Source organism: Aptenodytes patagonicus, chromosome 2, assembly GCF_965638725.1.
Source record: "Aptenodytes patagonicus chromosome 2, bAptPat1.pri.cur, whole genome shotgun sequence".
In the NCBI taxonomy this organism is placed as follows: Eukaryota; Metazoa; Chordata; class Aves; order Sphenisciformes; family Spheniscidae; genus Aptenodytes; species Aptenodytes patagonicus.
Window position 1 is genome coordinate 26,825,354 of NC_134950.1, and position 11,695 is coordinate 26,837,048.

The 11,695-nt window shown below is 42.7% G+C and overlaps 1 protein-coding gene across 1 annotated transcript; it reads left to right on the top strand.

Moving 5' to 3' along the window:
- The first annotated feature begins 1,301 nt into the window (after positions 1–1,301).
- On the top strand, positions 1,302–10,268 carry GEM (GTP binding protein overexpressed in skeletal muscle). The gene is made up of 5 exons (XM_076329415.1): positions 1,302–1,393; positions 3,138–3,480; positions 6,637–6,713; positions 7,196–7,400; positions 9,037–10,268. Exons 2-5 carry the CDS (start codon positions 3,147–3,149, stop codon positions 9,312–9,314), a joined length of 894 nt encoding a protein of 297 aa, XP_076185530.1. The 5' UTR covers positions 1,302–1,393; positions 3,138–3,146; the 3' UTR covers positions 9,315–10,268.
- The last annotated feature ends 1,427 nt before the right edge of the window (positions 10,269–11,695 follow it).

Sequence of the window (11,695 nt, forward strand, 5' to 3'; positions counted from 1 at the left end):
TAGATATTCTTTTCTGAATATCACTACTCCCTTTAATAAAGGTATGTTGTCAGTTAAAGGCTTGCTCTCCCATAACTGAGAAGGATGGGCACATGGAAAAATAAATTCTTGCCCCTGCTCAGCAGCGAAGTTGTTCAGACTTCCTACATGTGGGATAAGAATTGGTCATCTGTGGGTTTCAGGGGCTGATAGAGTAACTAGGAGATTATAAATATAAAGGAAAGCTCTAGGAGCTTGATTTTGAGCTTGTCATCGTTAATCCAGAATCTGGATAATTGAAGGCTGACTATAGACTTTCCATATGCTTTTATATAACTTGTGGTACCACTACTGAGTAGTTCTGTGAAAGTTTATTACTCTTTATCTGTTGATCAAGAAGTATTTTGCATATGTTGTTAGAAGTGTCAGCCGGTGGTGCACATTACAGGTTTGGATTTTTTTTCCTTCTGGCAAAATTTCTTCTGCCAATGAGTTATGAGATTGTAAAAATTTAAGGAGCAGACCCTGGGTTTGTGGCATGTACACTATATATTCATCTTTCCTAATGAACGGCGGATGGAATCAGCACTGTGCTACTCCGACTTTGTGCAGACTTTGTGTGTTCTGACGCATCTTTGCCACCATCCAGCTGGAGTAACACTGAGTTTGTAGTTGGATGTTTTTTCAAGCCCCTGTTAGTAAAGGGTTGCAGCAGAAGTGAGAGCTGATTATGCAGTTCAGGAAACTGCGTGCAGTCACTTGGAGGCTGACAGAAAAAAATAGGATTGTATATATTAGATTGTAATTTTTTTAAAAAACAGAATAATATTCCTATTTTTAGGATAATTCCAAAATAACATTCAGATATTTTATTCCAAAGAAATGTTTTGTCCAGCAGGGGGTTAACTGCATTTTGCAGACAGAGAACATAATACATTTACAGCATTTTATGCATTAATGAAACTTATGTCATTTTTTAAACATCATTAATTTTGATAACATTTGAATGAAAAACTGAGTGAGGTGAAATAGCATGTATTATTTTGTTTTTTTCCACTTTCCTGTTTTCATCATGTGAGAACCAAATGTGTTTATTTTACTGGCACTATTAAGACAATCATATGATTTTGAGTAAGTCTTTTGAGGTTGTTTGCAAGTTTTTGCTCTCCTGCATGTCTGCTTCCTCCCAGCTGGGGGCTGGCTGTTGTATGGAAAGACCAACCACGTCACGGAAAAGCCCTGTCTCTGATCAGATGGGCTTAATATAAACCAGGTTTGCTGAGAAAGAATTAAAGAGGCAGCCCCAAAGCAGGAGAGGATTTACTTCGGCTGAGCAGCTCAGCGTACCGCAGCCCACCGAGAGAGAAGGGCAGCGCGAGCAAAGGACCTGGCTGCCTGGAGGGACCTGGCAGAAGTAAGGCAGCACTGGTTCAGACGCAGTCTTTTACTGTCGATGCTAGAGACCCAGACAGCTAAATGCAGTGTGGGGTATCAAAACCAGTTTGAACTTGGAACGCAATGTGCGATAGGGACTTGTTTGGCTTTGTTTAATGAAGGATGATAATTTGTTAGGGGCGAAATCGTAAAATGTTCATGTTTGCGACTGTTTAGCGTGTGACTGTTTATTGCAAGTTGTGAGTTAGGCTCTGTTGTTTGACTGAATCAGAGCTGGCTTTTCTCATCAGCAATGAAAAAACACATTTTAAAATTCGACTGCAGTAAATATTTCATTTTGTTTGTGAAGCAGTCTTTGCTTGGTCTGTGATTTCTAGTTAGATGTATTTCTTGCTGACAAAGTTACTGTGACTAGGACTAGGCAAACAATCTCATTTTGCCACTAAGTACTGCACATCACAGAGAAAATATTGCGTATGCGGCAATAAGTTCAGATAGAGTGTGTTTTTTCTGTATATTTGTTCTATGTCCTGCTGTGCATTTATTCTAAGAAGTTTTCAAGCAGTTTTGTGTGAAAAGGAATAACGTTTTGTATGTGTTGTTTTGATGTGATTCTGTATTTTTTTTGTTCACCACCTATTATTCAGGTTTGAAAGTGGTGGGGTGCATTTTATGGACAGTTACCCTATTTACTAATATGGAGAAGAGGGCCGAGAAACATCAGATATATGGCAAAAAGCAAAATGTCTAAATAACTGTCACTTTGGGAACTGGAATGCATCAAAGTAACTTTCCTAAAAATGGTAGCTGTTGGCCCGTGAGAATGACATCACTGTCCTCTGCCTCCAAGCAAGGCAAAATAGAGGTTGCTGAGCAAAATGTAATTAAGAGCCATGCTTAGATAAGAAGAGCTAACCCATCTAGCCGCTTGTGCAGTAAATGAAGTTGTTGATTTAATATCTGTAAATTTATGAGCTTTTTCTCCCAGCGCTACCTCCTGTAGCAGCTAGAACCTGTACCTCCTCAGAAAAGCTGTTGGACTTGACTGTGTCCTCCCTTTTACCAGCCAAAAAGCCGCTGCCTGAAGCAGAGTCATTCTTTGTTCACCCAGCTAGAGACAAAACCCAAATCCGCCCCATCATAGCAAGATTTGCTTACATGGCTCTTTTGTCTTATCGGGATTGTCTAAGGGTGCAGCGAGTGATGCCTTATTGCTTTCCCAAAAGTTTCAGCTCTTAACTGAGACAATGTGAAAGGTGCTGTACGCTCAGCTGCACTGGGAATTGGAGGCAACTGGGACTGGTGCCTCTGTTTGCCCCCAGTTAAGCACAAAGGATGGGCAGCAGTACCTGTAGGTGCTGTCTGTACCGTAGGCTGCCTCTCAGCAGGGATGCAGCTCCCATGTAGGACAGCTCTGGTGAACGCTGCCCCTTCCTTCTCCTCCTGGGACACAGCAATGCCTCACTCTCTCCAGGGCTGGGCTGCACCTAGCACAGCTGTGAGCTTGTAAGGGCTAAACAAAGATAGGATTTTGCATGTGAGGGTGGTATCATCCCTAGGAAAAAACCTCTGACTCACTAAATAGAAATATTTTTTGTGTACCAGCAACTACAAAAGAGTGCAGAAAGTCTCTTTTTTTTTTTTTGTTATATACTAGATCCCTATAGAAGAGCAGGACATGCTGCCTTGAAGTTAATAAGAGGTGTTAATGCGTTTCTAAATGTTTTGTGGGTAACGCTTGTGATTTCCCTATTTCTCACTAGGGGTAAAAAATGACCCTCAACAATGTTACCATGCGTCGCACCCACAACAGCAGCTTGCAGCAGCAGCAGCAGCGATGGAGCATCCCTGCTGATGGAAGGAATCTGCTGGTCCAGAAAGACTCCAACGAGTACAACCCACAGAAGCGATACACCATCAGTCCCGATGAATACTACAGAAGGAGCTGGTCCTCGGAGTCGTCTGACTCCGTCATCTCCTCTGAGTCTGGCAGCAATTGCTACCGGGTGGTGCTGATCGGGGAGCAAAGCGTAGGCAAGTCCTCGCTAGCCAACATCTTTGCGGGGGTGCATGACAGCATCGACAGCGACTGTGAGGTGCTGGGAGGTAAGTCGTTATGCCCTGGGGTGTTTGTGTTTGCTTGCAATCAGCACTGCCAGTAGTAATTGGCACAGAAAATCGGAGAGGCCATTTAATCAAAAATTGAGGTAACAAACATTTGGATCTGATCATCAAAACTGATTCAACACATGCATCTGTCTTAAGAAAACAAGAAAGCAAAATAAGATGAGTAAGATACTTACTAACAATGATCAAAAGCCTCTGAAAGAGAACAATTCAGATTCCCATGTTGTTTCATTTCAAAATACCTGCTGGAAACTGCCTCATTCCTGCCTGTGATGATGCTACACAAGAGGCTGGTTCAGCTTTCATGCTGGTCCAACATTTGTGTCACCACTGGCTCCATGGGGCTGACTCCAGCTTTCTGTGGGGGAGATGAAACAACTGAAGGTCCTCATGGTCTACGAGAATGAAATGCTTAGAAATAGTAATCTGAGTCCTTCAATCACCTCCAAAATATTTGCCATTAGAAGTCAGCCTTTCTGTATAAACACATTACCTCAGCGTAGGCTGTATGGAGTTTGAGTAAAATATATCTCCTCCTTGTTTCATGTTACTTGCCCAGCACGGGTTCCCCCAGGGGAAAAACAGACAAAGGTCCTTCATCAGTCAGTGTAGGAAAATTCCTGTTGCCCAAATGGGGGAAAAAGGCACAAGCTGTAGGACTTTCTTTGACGCTTCCCCCTCGCTACTCTCCTCTGCTTTAGTTAGGGTTGTGAAATATTCTTTAATCCCAAAGATCAGATCATGCAGAAGGTGAAGCTGTGGCACTAAGCCCTGAGCTATATTGTGTGTGAGATGTTGATGTGGAAGGGTTGTGCTGCAACAGAAATTTGCCCTGGCTCTAAGGAGGCAGACGCTGTCACCTTTGGAGGACATGCAGTTGCTGGCTGGTTTTGCTTGTCAGTATGCAGGACTCTCCCTGTCTCTCCTGTATCCCTTCCCTCTCCTGCCTGTACTCCCTCGGTGCAATGGTGCCAGAGCTGGCACAGAGAGTTTCTGGGCTTCTCTTCCAGTCCTCAGTGAAGCACAGGCAGGACAGCTTTTTGTGTCTTCACCTCTCCGGTTAGGAGAGGTTTTACCCAGGATTTAATACAGGCCAGCATCAAGAAGGTTGGACCCACATTTTCCTTGCTTGCTCTCACAGACTGGGGGCACAGATCTTTGTGCCTTTGGGGATCTGAAGTTCCTCACTGGGCACTCGCTCTGAATGAGTTATTCAGGTGTGCTTTGCCTTCAGCTTCTACCACCAACTTTTCCTGTAAACCCACCAGCTCCCCAGCCTGGAGTATCTCTGATAGAAGGTTTCCTACTGCTACACCAGTGAACTAGAGTAGGACCCTTGGGTAAGCAGTCAGAAAAGGCAGCTGATTTGCTTTGCATACCCTTGTCAGACAGTTTCTTTCTCCTCCGTGAGAAGCTGTATGGTTTCCTCTTTCCTTCACACTCCCAGCAATATTGCTTGGAGTGTAGCCAAGGACAGCTCTTCTGAGGTATCAGAAACTTTCTATTGTTGTATTTCTCTCCTTTTTTAGTGTCAGCTTCGAAATAAGCATGAGATGAACTAATTGCTCGCTTTCAGTGTGTTTCATGTCCTACAGAAGTCCCTTAGAATTGACCAAGGTGCAAATCAGTGCTGAATATGACCATTTGGGTGTATTATTTTCAAGGAGTGTGATTATGTATTTGTAGCCTCTCCACGTGTAACAGAGTGGAGAAGGAGTCCTCTGGATGTTGTCCTCTGGTGTATATGGAGCTTGTTCCCATGCAGATGCTTGATCAATTGAAGAAACTATTCTCCAAACTTTAACTTGCAAACTGGAAAATATTACAAGAGGGGATGTTTTCAGGGTAGCCAACTCACAGAGAGAATACAGCTGCTTTTATGGACTGGCTTTGCAACCGACTGTAAGATCAATCTAACTCACGAACAGAAGTGTCATGCTATTGGGCCTGCAAGGGAAACTGCTCCTTTTGATTAGCTTTGTGTTTTTAATCTCTCCATTTTAAGCTGTGTCAAGTCTGGGGTCCTTTTGATTTTATTTAAAATGTGTAATATTTTTGGCTCATTCTTTTACATGGATGTAGATTCCTGGCTTCGAGGAAAAGGCTCTGATTACAATTTAGGGGAAAGTGCACTCCATTAATGCCCAGCAGAAGTTTTATGAGGCAAGGGTTAAGACACAGTCCTATCTACAAGCGTGGTTGGGACAGACCCCTTAAACACTGCAATGAGAGGGGTGGTTTGGTCAGAAGCCCAAAGCCTGGCATTTTTCATTGACTAGCCACACAAGACTAGAGATGGGTCCAAACCCCATATTGCTCATGCAAATGTCTCCAGGTTTGTGGAAAGAAAGAAGATTAGTATTTGAAGCAGAAGCTAAACTGAGATTTCACAGCAAGGGTTGATCGAAATTATGAGTGGGAAGATCTGGCTCCCCCAGATCTAAGCAGAACTTTGTCACGTGGCATTTATAATCTAGGTATGAATTTTTGTGGCCTCAGTACAAAATAACTGAACTTCTGTGGTTTGTTGATTCCTTTGCTTTTTGACATCAAAGGTAATGTGGGAAACCTTGAAATGGGAGAGAACTAGAACGCAACAGAAGTCTCAGCCTCTCTAAAACTCACAAAACTAGCTAGACCTAGACTAGCTCTGGTCTCACAAAACCCTGTCCTCATTGCTTGGTAGGCCGTTAGCTGTATTGCTCTCAGCAGCAGTGACTGTTCACCCGTAAACTGTCCCTGCTAAAGCGAAAGCAAATATTTTCCATTACTCAGCCTTGCTGGACTCTGCTGCTCCCATGGGGCAAATGTTCAGCCTTTTTGGTTATTTCTTCCACTGGTTCTATTTTCTCTCTCCCACATAAGATAAAGGGAATATCAGCCAAAATAATGAACATTTCATTTCCTGATCTTTCTGCCTCCTTCATATATCATGGAAAGTAAGACAACCAGTAATGAACAGAGGGCAGGTTCAGTGCTGATGGAAATGAGGAAAGAACTGAATGTAAGCCAACATAAAATTTGGCTCAATAACTTGAACTGTGAACAAATTATACATATTTAACTACTTGGATTTTGTAATGTACATGATGCCACAAAATAATATATTCCCAACATTTCTGCTTTTCTTTCCAGAAGACACGTATGAAAGAACCCTGATGGTGGACGGGGAAAGTGCAACCATTATACTGCTCGACATGTGGGATAATAAGGTACTTTTATTTGTTCTAGTCAAATGCCAAAAGAAAAGTGCATATGAGTGAGTGCTAATATCAAAAGTAGGTATCATTTGGGAAAGAAAGTAGGTGTTTTCCATACTTCAGCATCAGGGAAAATATAGGATTAACCCCACCCCTGCACCAAGCCAAGCATGCATAACGGCTGTGCAGTGTGAGCCTGAGAAGCGCAAGCCTTCTTTATTTTTTTAATGATAAAACAAAACATTCAAGCCATTTTCCAGACCATGTTCATTCCAGTCTAAAGCCAGCACAATGAATTATCTGGGGCAAGTTTTGCCCTCCTTTGTAGTGAAGTATTCATACCATCACTGCATTGGAATTACTTTTAGTATAACCGTGATTCAAACCGTACCCATAACAGTTACAGCAGGAATGTATTTGTATTCTCTAATGTTATACTTTCTAAGTAAAATCTGTTCTGGCCATAATGATGTCTGACTGTTTCATTTGAACAGCGTGAGGGAGAATGGATTCGAGACCACTGCATGCAAGTGGGAGACGCATACTTGATTGTCTACTCCATCACAGACCGGGCGAGTTTTGAGAAGGCCTCTGAACTCAGAATACAGCTCCGCAGGGCACGCCAGAAAGAAGACATCCCCATTATTTTGGTTGGCAACAAAAGTGACCTTGTCAGGTGCCGCGAAGTTTCAGTGGCAGGTAAGGAAAATTATGAGGATAAAACCGACATAAACGTTAAGAGTCGTCTAGTAGCTTCTGAATGAAATGCAGAGCTCTAGCTGAGGGAGTACACTGTGATCAGGACTGGGCAATAAAAGAGCAATAAAACAGCAGAGGACTGGAACAGAGGGCAGAGGACTGGGAGGGGTCTGCCAGGTCCTTAAGCCTCCCCTGGTAATGCTGTTACATTCAGATAATCCCTTTTGTAAATTTATTAAGTACCATCATAAAAGCAGCTTGAATTTCTTCCCTTCCAGCTCCTAGTATAAGACCACTGCAGCATGTGTTTTCTCTGGTAGCTGGATACCCTTTGGATTTCCAATACATGTTTATGCATAACGAGTTTAGCCCCCTTTATTCTGCTGCCAAACATTATCTCTTCCTGTAACCAGTTCCCTGATGAATTAAAATTCCCTCTCACCCTTGGTTTTGCTAGTCTGGGCAGGGACTGTGCAGCCTTTCAGGAGAGGTCTCCTTGCTGCCTTGTTTTGGGATGCTAAACCAGCCCTCCCTCTGCTGAATACAAAAGAATAACTAACCTGTACTACTCTCCCAAAGCCCAGGGAGCCCTAAGCCCATAAATAGGAATAGCGAGACTGCTAGGAAAGCTGCTGCTGGCTCTCAAGGTCTGCAGTCAGTAAAACCGCTTCTTGGAGAGTCTTCCTTGAGGCTTCTTAGGTGACACAATATAACACACAGCAATGCATTAGGTGGTCTCATCTTGGCCCATCAGAAACATGGGTTCCTCTGCTCGGCACTTTCTTCTCTCTGCAACTGTTCTGCTCTTCTATCTCCCAATTGATCTAGACTGTTTTTTTCCACTGAGGATGTGCACAGTTTCTCTGGCCCCTGTCACAGTTGCCCCAAGTGAAGAGTTTGAACTGAGGAGAACATCAGGACCCCAGGGATGCCTGTTTGCCTTCTCATTCCTCTCTGTCCCACCTGAAAAATCTTTTGAAAGGTGCATTTATATAATTTTAGTCATCCTGGTGATGAGTTCATGGCAAGCCAGAAGACAGAATAAATTGGCTTGTGTGTGAAAGACAGGTGTCAAGATTAGCTTAGGTTCATGTAATTAAGGATAAGAACTATGATTTCAGATGTACTTCTAAAGCCATAGGCATAGTGCTGCCTTTATTTAAGGGTTTTGTACATGTGTCTGTTCACACCAAAGTTGCTACTGTTCTAAGGCCCTGGTTTACACCCATGACCCACGGAGGAGGCTGGGCTCTGCCTCCTATGGGACAAGAGCTGTGCTGTGCACATGGAGGGTGCTGTCATCACCCTTTAATGCGACTTGAGGGAGTCTGCACATAAGATGACCAGGTGGTTTTGAGTCATGGCTGACCTCTCAGCCTTCAGTGTCGCCAGCCCCAGCTCCCTTCACAGCTGACGGCAGGGACTGGGCTTTTCCTGCTGGGCAGGGAGTGTGACACAGAGCGGATGAATCATGGGCTAGCAGGCAGCATCAGGTGATTAAAGACTTATCTGTGCCTTTATTAGGCTTGAGGAATTCCCCCGGTGGCACTGGCTCCCCGCACGTGGCAGCCTGCAGCCGCTTTGCCTCCCCCCTGCTTGTGATGCCTTGTGACATATCCACCTTGCAATTTTGCAGAGGGACGAGCCTGCGCTGTCGTGTTTGACTGCAAGTTCATTGAGACCTCGGCAGCCGTGCAGCACAACGTGAAAGAGCTGTTTGAAGGCATCGTGCGGCAAGTCCGGCTCCGCAGGGACAGCAAGGAAAAGAATGAGAAGCGGCTGGCATACCAGAAACGGAGAGAGAGCATCCCCAAGAAAGCCAGGCGGTTTTGGGGCAAAATAGTTGCCAAGAACAACAAGAACATGGCCTTCAAACTCAAGTCCAAGTCTTGCCATGACCTATCGGTACTTTAAGAATGCTGAACTCTGCCACAGCTTGTGGCATTTTGTGGACATTATCTAACTATGTCATGGGACAATCAATCAATCTATATTAGATTGGGGTATCAAAGTGACTTAGGTTCACAGTTGTGATTGTGATGATACGTGCTGGCATAAGAACAGCACAGTGCATGGAAATATCTCTCTCTTTTTTTGTTGGTAGTTTTAAAAGAAAAGTATAGACCAGAGTGACCCAAAGTTATGCTAGGAAGTGTTCTGGATTATACCTGTTGTTTCTCCTCTCACCTTCGGATAATAGTGTAAGAACCTTGAACTGTCGTGACTTGGGAAGTGAATACTACAATCTTTACTCTTTCTCCTTGTTATTATTTCTTTTTTTAAAACTGTGTAAAGAATTGATGAACTGACTGGGGATTGGTCCTTTGCCAGTTGGCTGGTCAGGCTTGAGCACCACAGCTGAAAAATCTGCATTTTTGTAGAATAGCCACCAAGACACTTTTTTTTTTTTTTATTTCAAGGATTGGTTTTAATGAGTTTACACATCTCTTACTTTGAAAATATTTAAAGGGAAAATCCTATAACCAAACAATTTTTCCTCTCATTTTCATATTATGGGACTGTTTAAAAATCATAGTAAAATTAAAATTAAAGTGCAAGTTGTATCAAAGTGCATCAAGTGCAGGATGCCAAACCTTTATAAATCACCTGAGCTTTTTTAAGAAACCACGTGGACTTCTTGTATCCAACCTTTGTCTTTCTCTATGCCAGAGCTATGCTGTATTTATTGTTGTGCAAAATAACAAGCATTTTAATGTTGAGGGGAAATGTATTTATTACCAAGTTTCTTAAAAGAATAACGTTAATTTTATTACTGTTTTCTATCTAATATCTTTTTTCAGATATGCAAGTTTTTACTTAAATGCCTTGTAATAAAATAAATAAAATATATATGACTGGCTTTGAGCCTCAGTGGGAAATCCCTAAGAATTTTTTCAAATTGAGAAAATATTTTGAATGCTGGGCAAGATTGCTACATGACAAGTACTGCAAGGATTCCTTACATCTCTGAACACAGGCTACTTAGCAACCTAGGATCACAAAGCAAGAATTACCTGCAGCCCCAAAGCTATGAGTGCACAGTATCCCTTGTGCAAATGTGGTTGTGGTGACAGAGATAAATCATTCTTAAAAAAGGTATTTGGACCTAAGCCTGAAAACACTTTAGAAATGTGGATGAGTACTGTTACCCCAATTTTGGAGATGAAAAGAAGTGAAATGCTACATTCAGGGGCAGAAAACAGGTAGCTGGCATGGTGTGCCCTAATCCTCAATTACTGTTGGGCATAACTTTGTTATTTTACTCCTGACTATGCTGGGTTTTGTGGGCACACTGCAGAGTTCAAGGTAGAGGTACAGTCATTACATTTTGCTGACAGATGGCTCAGAAAAGCCAAATTTCCAGCCTGGCAGCTCATCTTCCTTGATGATGAAAGCAACAATATGTGACACTAATAAGGTGAGAATTGGGTTCCCCATCTTGGGCCGCGCAGCTTTCGTGCACCAAACACTCTGGAAAGGAGTGAGCTTGCTGAGTGTTTGCCCAAAATTGCCTCTGCTGAGGGGATGACTTTTAGCAGTTCTCTAGGGGTGAAATATTATGTTGCAGGATGACTCTACACTTGCGCGGTATTCAGATTTCCCTGGAAGGGAATTCCTGATCTAGAATATACTGTTGGCAAGAACAGAAAACAACATTTTGAATAGAGCATAGACAAGATCCCTGTCACTGGAGTTTGAATAAATGCTTTTGAATTGTCAGCATGCAACTTAAGGTTGACCCAGAGCAGTCTAGAGAATGATACTCACTCCCATACCAGTTTTCAGAACTTTTAAACTCTCAGAACCTCTTCCCCATTCAAGAATGGAAACAAAATCACACAAATTAAACAAATTTTTAAGATTATTTTCAAGAACTGAAAGTATAGCTGAACACAACCAGCATATTTCCTTAGCCTGTTCTGTATCTGTCAAGCTATGGACCCAACGAATCTAAACTAAGCAGGTTTTGAAGAAATATAAAATGTTCATGTTGATCATATAGCCTTTAGTGGTAAAAGCCATCCATGTTCACAGCATCACTGGATGCATAGATGGTATCATAAAAATTTGGAGTTACCTAGTAAGTTTCATGCCCTCACTCATCTCCTTCCACTCCTTCCCAGGATAACAAAATTTATTTCTAAAACATATGATTTTTTAAAGTAAAAAACAATGGGGTAGACCCATTCCCAAGAGCTGCCACAAGCTGCCACAAAGAGCCGTGTGGTGGTCATGCACAGCATGCTGTATCACCACGTTTTTCTCGTGGCCACGGGGAACAGACGTCACTGCGA

What these genes read in the sequence shown, in the direction of transcription:
- GEM (XM_076329415.1), top strand. Translation starts at nt 3,147, where the DNA reads ATGACCCTCAACAATGTTACCATGCGTCGCACCCACAACAGCAGCTTG. An exon ending in CGACTGTGAGGTGCTGGGAG is followed by an intron (nt 3,481 to 6,636) that starts GTAAGTCGTTAT and finishes TTTTCTTTCCAG; the next exon opens with AAGACACGTATGAAAGAACC. An exon ending in TCGACATGTGGGATAATAAG is followed by an intron (nt 6,714 to 7,195) that starts GTACTTTTATTT and finishes TCATTTGAACAG; the next exon opens with CGTGAGGGAGAATGGATTCG.